Source organism: Polyodon spathula, chromosome 51 (genome assembly GCF_017654505.1).
Source record: "Polyodon spathula isolate WHYD16114869_AA chromosome 51, ASM1765450v1, whole genome shotgun sequence".
Classification (NCBI taxonomy): Eukaryota; Metazoa; Chordata; class Actinopteri; order Acipenseriformes; family Polyodontidae; genus Polyodon; species Polyodon spathula.
Window position 1 is genome coordinate 918,280 of NC_054584.1, and position 17,204 is coordinate 935,483.

At 44.9% G+C, this 17,204-nt stretch overlaps 1 protein-coding gene across 1 annotated transcript; it reads right to left on the reverse strand.

The window, feature by feature from the left end:
* Window positions 1-1,790: 1,790 nt before the first annotated feature.
* rhbg (Rh family B glycoprotein) lies at window positions 1,791-11,956 on the reverse strand. The gene is made up of 10 exons (XM_041239030.1): window positions 11,633-11,956; window positions 7,401-7,590; window positions 6,837-6,987; window positions 5,965-6,112; window positions 5,283-5,449; window positions 5,006-5,143; window positions 4,797-4,930; window positions 4,064-4,185; window positions 3,507-3,580; window positions 1,791-2,857 (listed from the first exon to the last, which is right to left on the reverse strand). The coding sequence occupies exons 1-10, from the start codon at window positions 11,820-11,822 to the stop codon at window positions 2,780-2,782; spliced, it is 1,392 nt and encodes a 463-aa protein (XP_041094964.1). The 5' UTR covers window positions 11,823-11,956; the 3' UTR covers window positions 1,791-2,779.
* Between the last annotated feature and the right edge of the window lie 5,248 nt (window positions 11,957-17,204).

The following is a 17,204-nucleotide window of genomic DNA, read 5'->3' on the forward strand; positions in this document are numbered from 1 at the left end:
GCCACTGAAAGGACCGTGAAAGTCTTCTTCTGATGTCCGCTAAAGAGTCCGTAAATAATACCCCCTGTTGTGACGGACACCCGCCGGGGACCCGTCCCCTCCCTCCGTCGATCGACACTCAATAAGCAGTTCATTAAAAAAACATATTTTAAAAAGCCTGAAATCTATACTTCCTGTCAAAACGGAGAGGCTATTATCTCAAACAAAAGCGCTGGAGACGAGGAGCGCGCTTCAGATGGGTTTTTCTTGTTAATTTTTTGGAATCGCCCCTGTTGCGCGCAGGTGCGGTTGTCATGGCAATTCAGTGTAATTGAATACAAAGAACAACAACAACAAAAAAACATTTAAAAGCAAATTTTCCCCCCAGATGCACCTTCTGCCCTCTCCTATTGGGGGTAATTGGCGAGAGAAAAAGCCCATTGCAGGGTGCAGTTTGTTGACCTGTTAAATGGCCTTTAAACTAGGTTGCTAGTGCTGGGTCAGGGGGGGGGGGGGGGGGGGGGGGGTGTGTGGTGATTCATTAGACAAGGGCTCTGCAGATCTTTGGGGGGGGTTATGGCCTGATAAAGTAATCACTAATCCGATTAAAATCCGTTGAAGGGTTCTTTCACACAGAGTTGCATTGTTAGGGGCTCAGGCTTTGAACATGATCTGGATGAAGGTCTCACTCCTCCCTCTCTATCCCTCACTCTTTTTCAAGTGACTTCCTTCTAACTTTCATCATGGGTACAGAAAATAAATTAATTTCAGCTCACCCCCAGCTAATGGCAACTATTATGAGATAGTGTGGCTCTAGTGGAGCCGAGTAGGGACTGGGAGGGAGGGAGGCAGTGTGGCTCTAGTGGTGCTGAGGAGGGACTGGGAGGGAGGGAAGCAGTGTGGCTCTAGTGGTGCTGAGGAGGGACTGGGAGGGAGGGAAGCAGTGTGGCTCTAGTGGAGCGAGGAGGGACTGGGAGGGAGGGAGGCAGTGTGGCTCTAGTGGAGCTGAGGAGGGACTGGGAGGGAGGGAGGCAGTGTGGCTCTAGTGGAGCTGAGGAGGGACTGGGAGGGAGGGAGGCAGTGTGGCTCTAGTGGTGCTGAGGAGGGACTGGGAGGGAGGGAAGCAGTGTGGCTCTAGTGGAGCTGAGGAGGGACTGGGAGGGAGGGAGGCAGTGTGGCTCTAGTGGTTAGAGCTGAGTGGGACTGTTTGTTGTATCCCAGATATGTAATTTTCAAAACAATCCTGACGATGAGATTGTGGGAGAGTTGGGGGCTGTGTTTCAGTATACAGGGGTACAGATTGAGGGAGAGTTGGGGGCTGTGTTTCAGTATACAGGGGTACAGATTGAGGGAGAGTTGGGGGCTGTGTTACAGTATAGAGGGGTACAGATTGAGGGAGAGTTGGGGGCTGTGTTACAGTATAGAGGGGTACAGATTGAGGGAGAGTTGGGGGCTGTGTTACAGTATAGAGGGGTACAGATTGAGGGAGAGTTGGGGGCTGTGTTACAGTATAGAGGGGTACAGATTGAGGGAGAGTTGGGGGCTGTGTTACAGTATAGAGGGGTACAGATTGAGGGAGAGTTGGGGGCTGTGTTACAGTATACAGGGGTACAGATTGAGGGAGAGTTGGGGGCTGTGTTACAGTATACAGGGGTACAGATTGAGGGAGAGTTGGGGGCTGTGTTTCAGTATACAGGGGTACAGATTGAGGGAGAATTGGGGGCTGTGTTTCAGTATACAGGGGTACAGATTGAGGGAGAGTTGGGGGCTGTGTTTCAGGTAAATTAAGATTCAACATAATGCATGAAAAACCGAATCCATGCATTTAATATTTCCAAACAACAATACAGTTTAGCATTTGAACAGCGTTTTTTTGTTAGATTAGTTTTGTTGTCTTTTTCACACAAGTAAACAAGGCAAGGTATTGTTTTAATATTAGGAACAGATAAAGGCACTAAATGAAATTCAGAAAGACTGAACGAGGCACTAAAGAGAGACGTCTATAGACAAAGGCAGAATAAATCAATCTAACATCGATGGGGCTTTTATACAACTATTGCCGTTAGCTGGGGAGGGGGCAAGGGCGGGGTGTCATTTTTAAAAAGAACGGCAGGCTCTTAACTCTGGGTAACAGTAAAAAGATTTTAAAAACCTCAGAGCTGCTGTTAGTATGTTTTAACTGCAAGCAGCAACATCCCACAGTGCGAAATTTGGTCCATTTTCAATGTAAGTCCATTGCTGTTAATGCTATGGTCTGTTAATGGCTCTGATATGGGCTGTATCAAACCCTCGAGTCTCCCTGTCTGGTGTGCTGCGCAGCGTCCTGAAACCTACAGTCTCCTGAAACCAAGCTGCAAGCCGCAGAGCAGTGGCTCCCTCAGTTTAATGGGGCAGTAGTGGTGTTAAAGATGACAGTCCAGGGGATCTGTTATAATAATTTCAATAGGGTAAGTCCCAGCGCTCTATAACTGTACGAATTCCCCCACAAGGGTGATTTACTAACACAACTGCATACAACAAAAAGCATAACCAAACGCCTGCCAAGTACGAGCTCAGTTCAGAGTGAAAATCCCTGATAGCGTGGCTGACAGAGACAGCGTCGATTGGCACACAGAATAGGGGTGAGCTGTGGCTGGCTGGATTCATCGTATTTTGCGCCTCTTTAGAAATGCAAAAGGAAACTTAATAAACGACACAGCCGCTGGCTGACTTCCAGGCTGAATTTATGAAGTTTCTTTTGGCAGCTCTAAGTTCAGCACGGTCCGAGTTTGTTGAATAGATTAGGGGCGAAGGCTCTGCTCTAGGCGTTCAGCGGTTTCTCTTCCACGGTTCTGACGCGGGTCATCTCAGCGTGGTCGTCGTCTTCTTCCTCGGGTAACTGGAAAGAGAAGCCCAGGGGGGCGGATCACAAGGGCAATACTGTTGACACTCAGCCCAACACTTCAGGGCTTTTAAATGACCACCAATTGTATTTTGCATGAGATTTTTAAATTACAACCCAAGCATATCCTCAAATATATAACTTTAATATTCATACATGTAGAAATGTAAGGTATGAGAGGTCTGGTAAAGCACAGGGAAGCATTGTAAAGCACAGAGAGGTCTGATAAAGCATAGGGAAGCATTGTAAAGCACAGAGAGGTCTGATAAAGCACAGGGCAGCATTGTAAAGCCCAGTAAGTCAGCAAAACTTAATAAACATATCAGTGTAGTCTGATTAAAGCAAGAAGGTAGAGAAATCTATTTCTGTGACAGCCTCTTTCAGATGAAAGAAAAGCTGCAGTCGCCTCATACAGAGAATGGCATTCAACTCCTGGTAAACAGCACCATCTTGTGGACATTGTGATATTTTTTTTAAATGGGATTAAAAAAAAAACATTTAACCAAGCTAATAAAATATTTAACAGCCCCTCTAACCCGAGCTGTCTGAGATTTCAGTTTGGAAACATGAACATCCTTTTATTTTTTGTTTTTCATTTTTTTATGATTTATTTTCTGGTTTATAACACTGATAAAAAGTCCATTACCTCCCAGTATATCTGATCCTCGAAGCAGATTGTGTCGGGGGGAGATCCGAAGATGGGAATCTTCAGAATAAAACCTGAAAAGGAGATTATTATTATTATACACAGCATCCTAGTTCATATTGTATTCTAGCAGTGTTATTATTATACACAGCATCCTAGTTCATATTGGATTCTAGCAGTGTTATTATTATACACGGCATCCTAGTTCATATTGTATTCTAGCAGTGTTATTATTATACACAGCATCCTAGTTCATATTGTATTCTAGCAGTGTTATTATTATACACAGCATCCTAGTTCATATTGTATTCTAGCAGTGTTATTATTATACACGGCATCCTAGTTCATATTGGATTCTAGCAGTGTTATTATTATACACGGCATCCTAGTTCATATTGTATTCTAGCAGTGTTTTCATTTGCACTTGCTGTAAACTACACTGTGTTTCAATATGAAGCTTGCATTGTAACCCTGCGCTGCCCTGTAACACCTGAGTGAGTCGCCTGGGATAAAGACGTCAGATAAATAAATAAATAATAATGAAAACTGTGACTCACCGACGAGGACTCCTCCCACCAGCGCGAACGCCATGGCGACAGCGAGCGCCACGGCCTGGCGAATGCCCTGCTGAGACGCGGTTATTTTGCCAGTAGCCATATCAGGAAACACATCTTCCATCCTGCAACACACACCACGCCCAGAGTCAGAACATCTCCACTAGAAGTCTTCATTTCCAAGATCACAGATACAGCCAGCCAACATTATTATTATTATTATTATTATTATTATTATTATTATTATTATTATTATGAATGAGTCATTTAGCAGATGCTTTTATCCAAAGTGACTTACAGAGACTAGGGGGTGAACTCTGCATCATCAACAACTGCTGCTGCTGCAGAGTCTCTTTCAATAGGACCTCGTGTGTGACCCTGAGCAAGTCACTGAACCTCCTTCCTTCGAATGAGACGTGAAACAAACGAGGTCCTATTGGAAGAGACTCTGCAGCAGCAGCAGCAGTTGTTGATGACGCAGAGTTCACCCCCCTGGTCTCTGTAAGTCGCTTTGGATAAATGCATCTGCTGAATGACTAATTAATAATAATAATAATAATAATAATAATATAATAATAATAATATTAACAATAATAATATGTAATTTGTTTTGGAAAACTATGCATCGATGGTAAAACCCCGGGAGGAATCGTCCCAGCCTCACAAACAAGGAGTCACTCTTTCTATCCCTGCTGTAAGGAAACACAGCAGGCAGAGACCCCCCCACAGCCCTCACCCATCTCCATAGATGTTAGCGGTGGCCGCTGCCGCGGTGATAGCCCCCACGATGGCCCCCAGGATCCCTGGCATGCCGTGCAGATTGTGGATCCCACAAGTGTCCTGGATCTTCAGCTTGGAGTTCAGGATTGGCTGTGGAGGCAGAACATAATGAGCTGGAGTCCCTGCAAGCTCCCATCCAGATCGTTACAGCGGATCGCTGCTTACCGTGAGGTATTTGTAGCCCAGAGTGGAGAGGGTTCCAGCGAGGAATCCCACGATCATGGATCCGAAGGGCGTCACCATCATCTCCCCTGCTGTGCCCATGGCCACGCCCCCAGCCAGAGCGGCGTTCTGGATGTGCACCTGCAGGGAGTCACCACCTGGGGGGGTTAGCATCTCACGCACAGACAGTACTGCATTGGGTTTACCATTCACTCAGACAGCAGTGTGCAAATTCATCAGAACACTCCACAGCTAAACAAACAAGACAGAAGGTTCTTACCATGTCCAGCTTGCCCTCGTGGTTGACCAGCGCAGACATGGCGAAGGTAGCCAGGGTGCAGGAGGCTAGAGAGTAGTAAGTGTTCATAGCTGTCCTGTGCTGGTCATCTCCGTGGGCCGTGATTGCAGAGTTGAAGCTGGGCCAGAACATCCATAGGTATATGGTGCCTGCAAGCCAAAGGCAACGGCGTGAGAATTCACACTAGCAAAGGGCTCTATTCACTAACAAGGACTGGAATGGGTTATTTTGGGGTTCCAGAATGTATTGTGGAGATATCTATAAGTCAACAGCCTTTTCCACATCAGACACTTGAAACGTCACCCTTTCTTGTGCTGGGCAGAGCAAGGTCTTTAGCAGAAATATATTTCCGATCTTTGATGAAGCTGTCGTCTTTTCTCATTGAAGACATTTGAAAGAAAGCGTGCGGCTCTGTGCAGTGAGCGTTTACCATCATTTACCAGGAAGGAAGCAAACTGGACCAGCTACCAGGTTCCTGAATGCAACAGGTAGCGCGTCAATCAGGCAAACTGTATTTATTTTTAAGTGATAAAAAATATTCTTTCATAAATGGGAATTTTCACAGGGAGCTACGTATTACACAGCAGTGGGTAGATTTGATGGACATCGTGAATACAGCCCTGGTTAAATGCAGAAGGAGCTAATCGGCGTGATGCTGTCGTACCGATCATAGCGAAGAGGTCCGAGTGATACACAGCTCCCTCCTTGTGTTTGCTCTTTTCCAGCTCAGGACGGTACAGGACCCGGGTCACCACGAGACCGAAATAAGCCCCGAATGTGTGGATAGTCATGGAGCCGCCAGCGTCCTTCGCCTGGAGATTCAAGCAAAGCAAAGCGATAAAAACCCATCAAGACAAGATAAGCAGCCATGGCCAAACGTGTTGCAGCACCCAGAATTTTAGAATTGAGACATCACTGAAAAAAACTCAACTCGATGAGCATAGATCTTTTATTTAACAGCGTGTGAATCAGAGAAACTGCAAAATGAGATCGCAAGAAAAGTCTAGCAGAAGAAAGCCACACTAGTAGTACAGAGGTTCACGTTAGATTTTAAAATGTCACTTTTTTTGTTGTCAGTTTTTCGTTATATGGAAAACTACAAAGCTGCGGTGTGTAATTCAGTATGTTAACATGACATTATTCAGCAAGTTTAGTTCGACTTTATGAAGCAAAATTAGTTTATTCTACAGGGTGATACAAAACTTTTGGCCAGGACATTAGAGTAACTTTGTTGTTATATATATATATATATATATATATATATATATATATATATATATATATATATATATATAGCGAGAGAGAGAGAGAGAGAGAGAGAGATGGTGTCATTATTAGAAAGAAAGAAAGATCAAAAAATGATTCATATCGGTTGCTGTAGTTCTTCCTAACACTAGGGGGAGCACATCTCCCAGTAGAAGGCTATATAGCTGGGCTGAGCTGTTTGGTGCTGTACACAAATATCATTTCCTTTGGTTTTTCTGCAGTTTAAATGATATGTAAATATGTAAAGCTGACGCAGTCAGTGGCACTCACCCCTACAACGTTGAGAATAACATACTCGTTGATCGCGAAGAGCGTGACTTCAAACACTGCCATTATCAACAGCTGGACTGGGCTGGTCTTTCCCAGCACCGCTCCGAAGGAAATGAGCACGGCGCCAGTGCAGAAGTCTGCGTTGATCATACTGGAGAAGAAAAAGCAACTCGGAGTAAAGCCGCTGCAACTACTACTGATTTATTTTAAAAAGGTTTAGTTTCATAGTAAGTGGATTGATATGGAGATATTTTAAAATGTACAGTCTGACGTTTCACCTGAGTATGTGCTGAGGCTGTGAACTGTACTGTGAGCTGTGCTGAGGCTGTGAGCTGTGCTGAGGCTGTGCTGAGGCTGTGAGCTGTGCTGAGGCTGTGCTGAGGCTGTGAGCTGTGCTGAGGCTGTAAGCTGTGCTGAGGTTGTGAGCTGTGCTGAGGCTGTGAGCTGTGCTGAGGCTGTAAGCTGTGCTGAGGTTGTGAGCCTTGCTGAGGCTGTGAGCTGTGCTGAGGATGTGAGCTGTGCTGAGGCTGTGAGCTGTGCTGAGGCTGTGAGCCGGGCTCTGACCTCTCCACTCCAATGTGGATCTTGCCGTCCTCCTTCATGCCATGGAAGAAGCCCTGCATGAGGGTGGCCCACTGCAGGGAGAAGGAGGCGATGAGGAAGTTGAAGCCCACACTGCCGTAACCGTAGCGCTTCAGGAAAGTCATGAGGAAGCCGAAGCCGATGAAGATCATCACATGCACATCCTGGAAACCTGAACAGGTGAGCCAGGGAAGCAAGGGTTAGAAACCTGTGAGATATCACTCCCCACACAGCCACTCCTCTTCTCTTTAAATATCTACCTTAACATGCAGCTCTGGCCAAACATGCTGCACCCCCCTAAATGAACTGCTTGTGCTTCATGAAGTCCAATGAAAGCTGCTGAATAATGTTACCTTCTTATCATACTGAATTGCATGCAGCTTTGTAGTTTTCCCGCATACTTAACGAAAAACTGACAAATTGAAATAATGTGACATTTGGAAATCTAACATGAAATACTGTACTGCTATTACGGCCTCCTTCCAGTAGACTTTTTTTACAATCTCGTTTTGTAGTTTCTTTGATTACATGATGTTAGATAAAAGATCAAAATGATGTTCATCGAGTTTATTTTTTTGGTTTTAGTTATATCTCAATCCTAAGGTTCTAGGTGATGCAAAACTTTTGGACACAGCTGTACTCTTATTATTAGGGCTGTGTTTTGAAAATAGGCATTTCAATAGATTTCAGAGTTGAAAAAATACAGCCTTAATTATAACTAGTCCCATTAAAAGGAACTATCTAGGTAAAGACTTTCTTTAATCCTGGTTTGCTCTACAATGCTGTTATATCATGCTAGTTTCCGACGGGCGATGTTTTGTGACAGTGATCTGACTAAGACACTGCACAAAGTTATTAGGCTGCTCTATTTTTAACACCACCAAATGGGCGAGAGAGAAAAAAAAACAGGTTTGCAGCGTTCTCCTTCCTCTCATTTTCAGAGCAGTCTTGCTTTGGCTCGGGGCCACTGGCACAGCTCAAAGACAACATTGACATCACCAGCTTCTCCTGTGAGTGAGTAACTGTGCCCTCGAGCCCTCTGTGTAATCAGCGTTTTAATGGCAGGTTCATTTCCACGGCAACTACACAGTGAGGGAACACGACGAGAAAGCCAAGCCTAGTGTAGGAGTAATTCAGAGACCTCTCGAATAACAGATCAGGTTCTAAGAGACAGGAGAAATCTAACTGGGAATGTGCATTGAAATGGCAAGGATCTATAAGGAATTCTGCTTACAAGCGACGACCACAAATGCATTTATTTAATTATTTATTTATTTGACAGGGGCAACTTAGAATTTTTTTTTTATTTTATTTTATTTTATTTTATTTTCATCATCCCAGATTGAGCTGGGAGCGCGTTTTCATTGGCAGTCCCCGGGCAAACACAAAAACAGAACATAATCCGAAGAAAGTCGCGTTTACTGAAGGAAACGTGATCCAGCACCAGATCATTGCATAAGAAGGAAAAAAAATCAGACAAAGAAAAATAAGCAAGATATTTCTTAGGAAAGCTGGTTTTCCGACTGCGGAATTACTGTCCCATACTTGCACAAATGCACATTTGTCACAATCCTATATTTACCATGGGTATTGAACGCTATCTTGGCTCAGTGGGGTAGAGTTACTATGTGATGTCATGTAGGGCAGTCTGGGAAGTGTAGTCCTGCTGTGAAAGGGAAGTGTAGTCCTGCTGTGAAAGGGAAGTGTAGTCCTGCTGTGAAAGGGAAGTGTAGTCCTGCTGTGCAATGTACTTGAGGCAGGTGAAAGGTACTGGAAGGCATTGCGATGCCGCTTGAAAATCCTGAACTGTCTCAAACTGCCATCTGCTGAGGAAAACCAAAGATGGCATGTGATTCATCTATAATTCACCTATAATTATATATAACAGAATAGTTTACCTGTAAGTGGTTGTGGCAGGAAATGGCTTTACGGTGACTCAGACCAGAAGGAGGAGCAACAACAGAGGTGTACGGTGCAGTGGTGCGTGCGCCGTTTTATTTAAAGAATACAAAAATAAACAAAATATTTAAACAAAAATAAACTCTTGTTCACATTAGTACAAAAATAAAATAATAAACAAAGCAAGTCACGAACACAAAATACGATCAGGCTGGGCAACAGCCTTCACTGATCTTTACTTTTAAATCTCTCCTCTCTCCCCTGGAACACACCACCACCTCGAACATGGATGGGGCTTCCCATCCACGCTGCACAAACAAAATACGGCCCCGTCGTCATTTATAATAAATACATTTTTAAAACAATAAACAACACAAAAATGCACGGCTGCACCGTCATATATATAAATACAAAATAAACAAAACACACGGTTCGCCGCCATCTATAAATACTCAGAACAAACACAATAAACAAATACAATAAATAAATCATAATACATAAATAACACAGGGATGGAGGGGGAGACCCCGTTCTAAAAATAAACAACCAAAATATATTTAAGCAGGGCTTTCCTACCTCCCTGTTACAGCGCTTAACAATCAAAATGCAATTAATATATTTAACAGGAGTGAGTGCGTGCCACGTTTATTTGATTTATTTTTTAATTAAAAACAGGTCAGACAAGCTTCTTAACCACAAATCTTTGCAAAGACAAATGTCGACAATCGTGTATTGTAATGTAATATGTTGCACAATGCTGCACTTGGCAGCCTCGCTTGTCATGTTTTCCAGCATCAGCAGGCTAACCAAATCCAAACTTCTGTACACACCTGTGTTTGCTGATGTGGGACTTCGCTTGAGGGCAACTATCATTCAGACTTTGTAGTTTTCTCCAAATATACTATTCACGAGAAATAACACATTGAAACATGTGACACGTTAAAATCTAACACGAAATACTGCACTAGTATGGCTTCCTTCTGGGAGACCTTAACGATATCATGTTGTAGTTTATTTTGACTGCATGATGTGAAATGAAATATGTAAATTATGAACGTATAGGTTTTTTTTTTTTTTTAATTAGGTCTCATTCCTAAAAATCTAGGTGTTGCAAAACTTTTGTCCCTCGCTCTACAGGCACACCCATACCCCCCCGGCTGCTTGCACCAGCAATGCAAGTTCATTCCTAAGTTAGTACATAAAGTCTCTACTAAGTGCTTAGTTGTCAGTAGTTAGTTTATAACTAAGCGCTATCTTATTTCAGTTGCATCACACGTACTTAAGACAATATTTGATAGGGGATCATATAGGAAAGTTTATCGGAATCCTTCAGAAATTCAAATAATTCATGCTATTATATATATATATAATATATATTATAATATATATATATATATTATATATATATATATATTCAGTCCTGTAAGAAACTTTAGAATCTAACTTAAACTATGAACAAAAAATCATCTTCAAAGAGAAGCTCCCGCAGCCGAAGTTGCCCTGTCCTCTTATAGCGTGATTCTCCAAACTGCTTACACCCCCCTAAAGATGCGCGTAGAATTCAAGCAACAACTAAGCCTTGCGTTATAACTATCCGAGCTGGTGCAGCCCGCGTAAAGTTACTCATGTGTAAAATCAACGCTAGTAACGACTTACGCTTTAGCTAATCCAAGTATGAACTTACCCACAGCTGGTGCAACCCAGCCCAGGGCTTCAAAGTCACTCTAGCCCTGCACCCTAGTCCTGATGTTCAGCACAGTATTATTCAATTGCTCTGGAGATTGGAGTTTGATGTCGTTCCTCCCTTATTAGTAAACCGACAGGCTTTCATTAGCTCCTATTTGTTTTGGAGCTAAAACGCCTGTTCGTTTCACAAGAACCAAACCGAACCAAGTCACATCATTCGCGTTAGTTTAAGCGCTGTCAGTGAGTTTTGTTAACTACAGAAGGGACAAGACGGTTTGAGATGAAGCTGCTTTGCGTCGCTGTCTAGCAGCTGTCATGCATCCTTCAGACCCACGCCTCAGCCAAATAAAGACTTAAACGCAAAACGGATCTCTTTCAGGTATTTCTATGAATGAGACAATCGTGTCGAAAGCCTTACTCGCGTTATATATATATATATATATATATATATATATATATATATATATATATTCCCCCTGGAGATTTCCAGGCTACCAGTAGCGCCACAAAAACATAACATTCCTATAAATTAATATGAATGCATTTCTATAAAAATAACCGATTTCCCTTTCCCTGGACTCTGGACCGCTGCAGTAATGTAATATACACGGAAGCATCGCGATACTCACTCGCGTATCGGTAGTAAAAGTCGTTTTCTATGTCGGACTCGTTGTGTTTCTTGGTGTGTCTGTGCCATCCTCTGGCATCCGTTTCGTGGTCATACTCGACCAAAACAGCGAAGAGGATTATCAGAATCACTTCCAGCACAACGCACACAGCCGGCAGCCGGATCCGCATGCTGCTCGAGTAGCCCGGCATTCTCACTGAGTGTTTTCAGCCCCGGTTTTACCGACCCGTCCTGGGCTGCAATAGCTGAAGCAGAGCTCCCTAACGCGTTAAACAAACTAAACAAATAAAATAAAAAAAAACAAACAAACAAACTAATGTTTAACTTTTTTATTCCTCAGAAGTTAAAGGATTTGGACGGGACCCGGCCCATTTAACAAGCCACGCCCACGCCCATTTGATCCAATGAAAGTGCTGGGCGTTGAGAGCAGCCCCGCCCCTTTGCGCGTGTGTATGAGTGTGATTGTGTGAGTGTGATTGTGTGTGTGTGTGTGTGTGTGTGTGTGTGTGTGTGTGTGTGTGTGTGTGTGTGTGTGTGTGTGTGTGAGTGTGTGTGTGTGTGTGTGTGTGTGTGTGTGTGTGTGTGTGTGTGTGTGTGTGTGTGTGATTGTGTGTGTGTGTGTGTGTGTGTGTGTGTGTGTGTGTGTGTGTGTGTGTGTGTGTGTGTGTGTGTGTGTGTGTGTGTGTGTGTGTGTGTGTGTGTGTGTGTGTGTGTGTGTGTGTGTGTGTGTGTGTGTGTGTGTGTGTGTGTGTGTGTGTGTGTGTGTGTGTGTGTGTGTGTGTGTGTGTGTGTGTGTGTGTGTGTGTGTGTGTGTGTGTGTGTGTGTGTGTGTGTGTGTGTGTGTGTGTGTGTGTGATTGTGTGTGTGTGTGTGTGTGTGTGTGTGTGTGTGTGTGTGTGTGTGTGTGTGTGTGTGTGTGTGTGTGTGTGTGTGTGTGTGTGTGTGTGTGTGTGTGTGTGTGTGTGTGTGTGTGTGTGTGTGTGTGTGTGTGTGTGTGTGTGTGTGTGTGTGTGTGTGTGTGTGTGTGTGTGTGTGTGTGTGTGTGTGTGTGTGTGTGTGTGTGTGTGTGTGTGTGTGTGTGTGTGTGTGTGTGTGTGTGTGTGTGTGTGTGTGTGTGTGTGTGTGTGTGTGTGTGTGTGTGTGTGTGTGTGTGTGTGTGTGTGTGTGTGTGTGTGTGTGTGTGTGTGTGTGTGTGTGTGTGTGTGTGTGTGTGTGTGTGTGTGTGTGTGTGTGTGTGTGTGTGTGTGTGTGTGTGTGTGTGTGTGTGTGTGTGTGTGTGTGAGTGTGTGTGTGGGTGTGGTTGTGTGTGTGTGTGGGTGAGGGAGGGAGCAGGTCAGTCTCCGAGTCTCAGCCTGCCCTGGACTGGAGGGAGCCCCCTTTCTCTTAGGGGGGTGAGGGAGTGAGGGAGGGAGCAGTTTGTGTCTGTGTGCCTCAAGCCTGCCCTGGACTGGAGGGAGCCCCCTTTCTCTTGTGGGTGTGTGTGAGGGAGGGAGCAGTGAATTCAGTCTCCATGCCTCAAGCCTGCCCTGGACTGGAGGGAGCCCCCTTTCTCTTAGGGGGGTGAGGGAGGGAGGGAGCAGTTCAGTCTCCGAGTCTCAGCCTGCCCTGGACTGGAGGGAGCCCCCTTTCTCTTAGGGGGGTGAGGGAGTGAGGGAGGGAGCAGTTCAGTCTCCGAGTCTCAGTCTGCCCTGGACTGGAGGGAGTGCCCTTTCTCTCAGGGGGGGTGAGGGAGCCCCCTTTCTCTCAGGGGGGGTGAGGGAGCCCCCTTTCTCCCAGGGAGGGTGAGGGAGCCCCCTTTCTCTCAGGGGGTTTTGTATAAGATCCCAGCAAACAGACCCAACCTCTTCAAGAATACAGTTTTGCAGCTCCCCTGCCAGTCCGCCTTGCAGTCAGGTTACTGCACCGCTGGAGGGAAGGGCTGTGGAGCGCAACCCGAGTTTAACACCGTGCCTATTATCACGGGCTAAAAAACAAAAACCGGTCTTACTTTTCAACACGTACACGTTTGAATGAAACTGACCCCTTGTAAAAACCACACGGTATTTATTCATTTATTAAAATACTGGATACCCCAATAATAATAATAATAATAATAATAATACATTGCTGAAATCATTTGTAGGATGACAAAAGCCAAGTGCGATACTCACTCGGGTATCGGTAGTAAAAGTCGTTATCTACGGCTGATATATTTTTGTGTTTCTTGGTGTGTCTGTGCCATCCTCTGGCATCCGTTTCGTGGTCATACTCGACCAAAACAGCGAAGAGGATTATCAGAATCACTTCCAGCACAACGCACACAGCCGGCAGCCGGATCCGCATGCTGCTGAGTAGCCCGGCATTTTATATATATATATATATACATATAAATATATTTTATCTTTATTTGTATTTTATTTTTTTTTTTAAGCTCGACGGTTGAGAGCCTTCGAGCGGCGTTATAATAAAAAAAAAAAAAAACCGTTAAAAACGTTCGATTATTTGAAAAGCCCCAAGCCACGCCCACGCCTCTTCGAAGTAATGAAAAGTGCGGGAAAATCAGAGCACGCGACCTTTTAACGGGTTTTTTTTGCTTTGTTTGTTTGTTGTTTTTTTTTTTTTGTTTTTTATTTTTTTTTTTTTTAAAATTTTTAAAAACATCACCTAAAATCAAGTAACTGCGCGAAAACTATATAACTATATAACTATATAAAACTATAGAAGTAAGGCAGATTATTATATATAATAATAATTTATAATTATAATAATATAATATATAATCCACTTCCCATTTTGGGAAACAGTTCCCATCAGCCACACCAAATATATTCTTTCCCTTCGTCGCTTTTAACACATATTTTGGGCTTTTTTTTTTTAAGTTTCTGGTCGCTTTTGTCAAAATTAAAATTTCCCCTGCTTTGGGATATGCCCATGCGTCCTTGTTTCGTTGACGTTTATCCCTGTGATTAATTAAGCTATTATTATTATTATATTATTATTATTATTATTATTAATATTAATTATAATAATAATAATAATAATAATAATAATTTATTCATCTCCGTGGTTTACTGTTAAGTTTCGGCATTGCCAATTAAATGCGCAGACATCAAAACACAAAACAGATCGCGGGTGGGCATTTCCTCGCATTGCATTTCTTTGAAACGGGCCGTATGAAAATGTTATTTTAATATTTGACACTAAAATAGTGTAATACGAATATGTTAGTAATAGTTGAGTCATCATCTGTTTTTGATATAGTTTACCATATCAAGTATTTTGATATACTTAACTAGGCCCCACGAATTAAGCTTTTAACAGTGAAATTAAACCTTATTCCAGATTCAAAGAGTTTGACAGAAACCCTGTTAGGTTTTTTTGTTTGTGTAATAACAAGTGTCAATGATGCATGTCGCTCCCTCATTGTCAAAGCTGCTGTTTAGATCCCTAGCCTGTTTACAGCAATCAGGGAAGGGCAGTAACTGGTTAGTTCAAGAGCATTTGTCAAATTCCCAGCGATTGAAGGTCACTCTTAGCCCCTGGTCAGTGGGCTATAAACCCCCCTTCCAAATTCCATCGCTCCCCTGACTGTGTGACTCCCCCCTGCACACCACGTGGCCGTGCCTTTACCAGGGGAGACCCTCGGGGGACCCCTGCGCTCCCCTGACTGTGTGACTCCCCCCTGCACACCACGCGGCCGTGCCTTTACCAGGGGAGCCGGGGTGCCTTTACCAGGGGAGACCCTCGGGGACCCCTGCGCTCCCCTGACTGTGTGACTCCCCCCTGCACACCACGCGGCCGTGCCTTTACCAGGGGAGACCCTCGGGGGACCCCTGCGCTCCCCTGACTGTGTGACTCCCCCCTGCACACCACGCGGCCGTGCCTTTACCAGGGGAGACCCTCGGGGGACCCCTGCGCTCCCCTGACTGTGTGACTCCCCCCTGCACACCACGCGGCCGTGCCTTTACCAGGGGAGACCCTCGGGAGACCCCTGCGCTCCCCTGACTGTGTGACTCCCCCCTGCACACCACGCGGCCGTGCCTTTACCAGGGGAGACCCTCGGGGACCCCTGCGCTCCCCTGACTGTGTGACTCCCCCCTGCACACCACGCGGCCGTGCCTTTACCAGGGGAGACCCTCGGGGACCCCTGCGCTCCCCTGACTGTGTGACTCCCCCTGCACACCACGCGGCCGTGCCTTTACCAGGGGAGACCCCCCTCGTGGCCGTGGGACCCCTGCGCTCCCCTGACTGTGTGACTCCCCCCTGCACACCACGCGGCCGTGCCTTTACCAGGGGAGACCCTCGGGGACCCCTGCGCTCCCCTGACTGTGTGACTCCCCCCTGCACACCACGCGGCCGTGCCTTTACCAGGGGAGACCCTCGGGGACCCCTGCGCTCCCCTGACTGTGTGACTCCCCCCTGCACACCACGCGGCCGTGCCTTTACCAGGGGAGACCCTCGGGGACCCCTGCGCTCCCCTGACTGTGTGACTCCCCCTGCACACCACACGGCCGTGCCTTTACCAGGGGAGACCCTCGGGGACCCCTGTGCTCCCCTGACTGTGTGACTCCCCCCTGCACACCACGCGGCCGTGCCTTTACCAGGGGAGACCCTCGGGGACCCCTGCGCTCCCCTGACTGTGTGACTCCCCCCTGCACACCACGCGGCCGTGCCTTTACCAGGGGAGACCCTCGGAGACCCCTGCGCTCCCCGAACCAAGAATCAGATATGAATGGGAAAAACAAAGGAAATTATTATTATTATTATTATTATTATTATTATTATTATTATTATTATTATTATTATTATTATTATTATTATTATTATTCCGAGTTTAATTAGGAAACAGAATCGGTTCAAAATAAGTTTAAAGGGACTTTAAAACAAAAACTTCAAGCCCTGCTATAAGAGACTTTGTCGGATCTGGCCTGTATTGTCCCTGGCGTGCAGCTAGAACTGAAGGTAAGCTGTTAAACTCAGAGCAGTTTAGCATAGCGATCAAACAATTAAAAAAAAAAAAACACACACACACACACACAATATTTGAGAAATTGCAATAGGGACGATTTTAAGGTCATTGCAAGCACCATGAAGAGGTTATTTAATTTGAAAACGAAGACTTGAACATCCCTTCTCTTCAGGGAATACTGGCTGCATAGCTGCACAGTCAATAACAACACCCACATTATCAACCAATCGGAAAGAAGCGCTCTATACGACTTTTTCTTTTTAATCAGATAAGAAGTTTTGCTTGTTTTATCTCTCTTAGGCATCTCGTTGTAATAAATTTCCCCTGTCTTGTCTGATCCAATTCAAAACATTTTTTTTTTTTTCTTTGACAAGTTCTTGCAGAGCCGGCTACCGTAACGACATCATTCACCACGGCTTATGAATTAGAGATATGCAGCAATCCGCCCCTTGTTAAGGACTTGGTTGCTTCACATGATATTTTCACAGATTTTTCAACTGTCTGCTTTTATAAGGGGTAGTGGATTTTAATATCTTTTACCAGACCTCTGTGCTTTACAATGCTTCCCTGTGCTTTACCAGACCTCTCTGTGCTTTACAATGCTTCCCTATGCTTTACCAGACCT

Coding starts and splice junctions, on each gene's coding strand:
- rhbg (XM_041239030.1), bottom strand. CDS start 11,822: ATGCCGGGCTACTCGAGCAGCATGCGGATCCGGCTGCCGGCTGTGTGC. Junction 4,931..5,005: donor TGGGCTACAAATACCTCACG/GTAAGCAGCGAT, acceptor CTGCCTCCACAG/CCAATCCTGAACTCCAAGCT. Junction 4,186..4,796: donor GCTAACATCTATGGAGATGG/GTGAGGGCTGTG, acceptor TGTGTGTTGCAG/GATGGAAGATGTGTTTCCTG.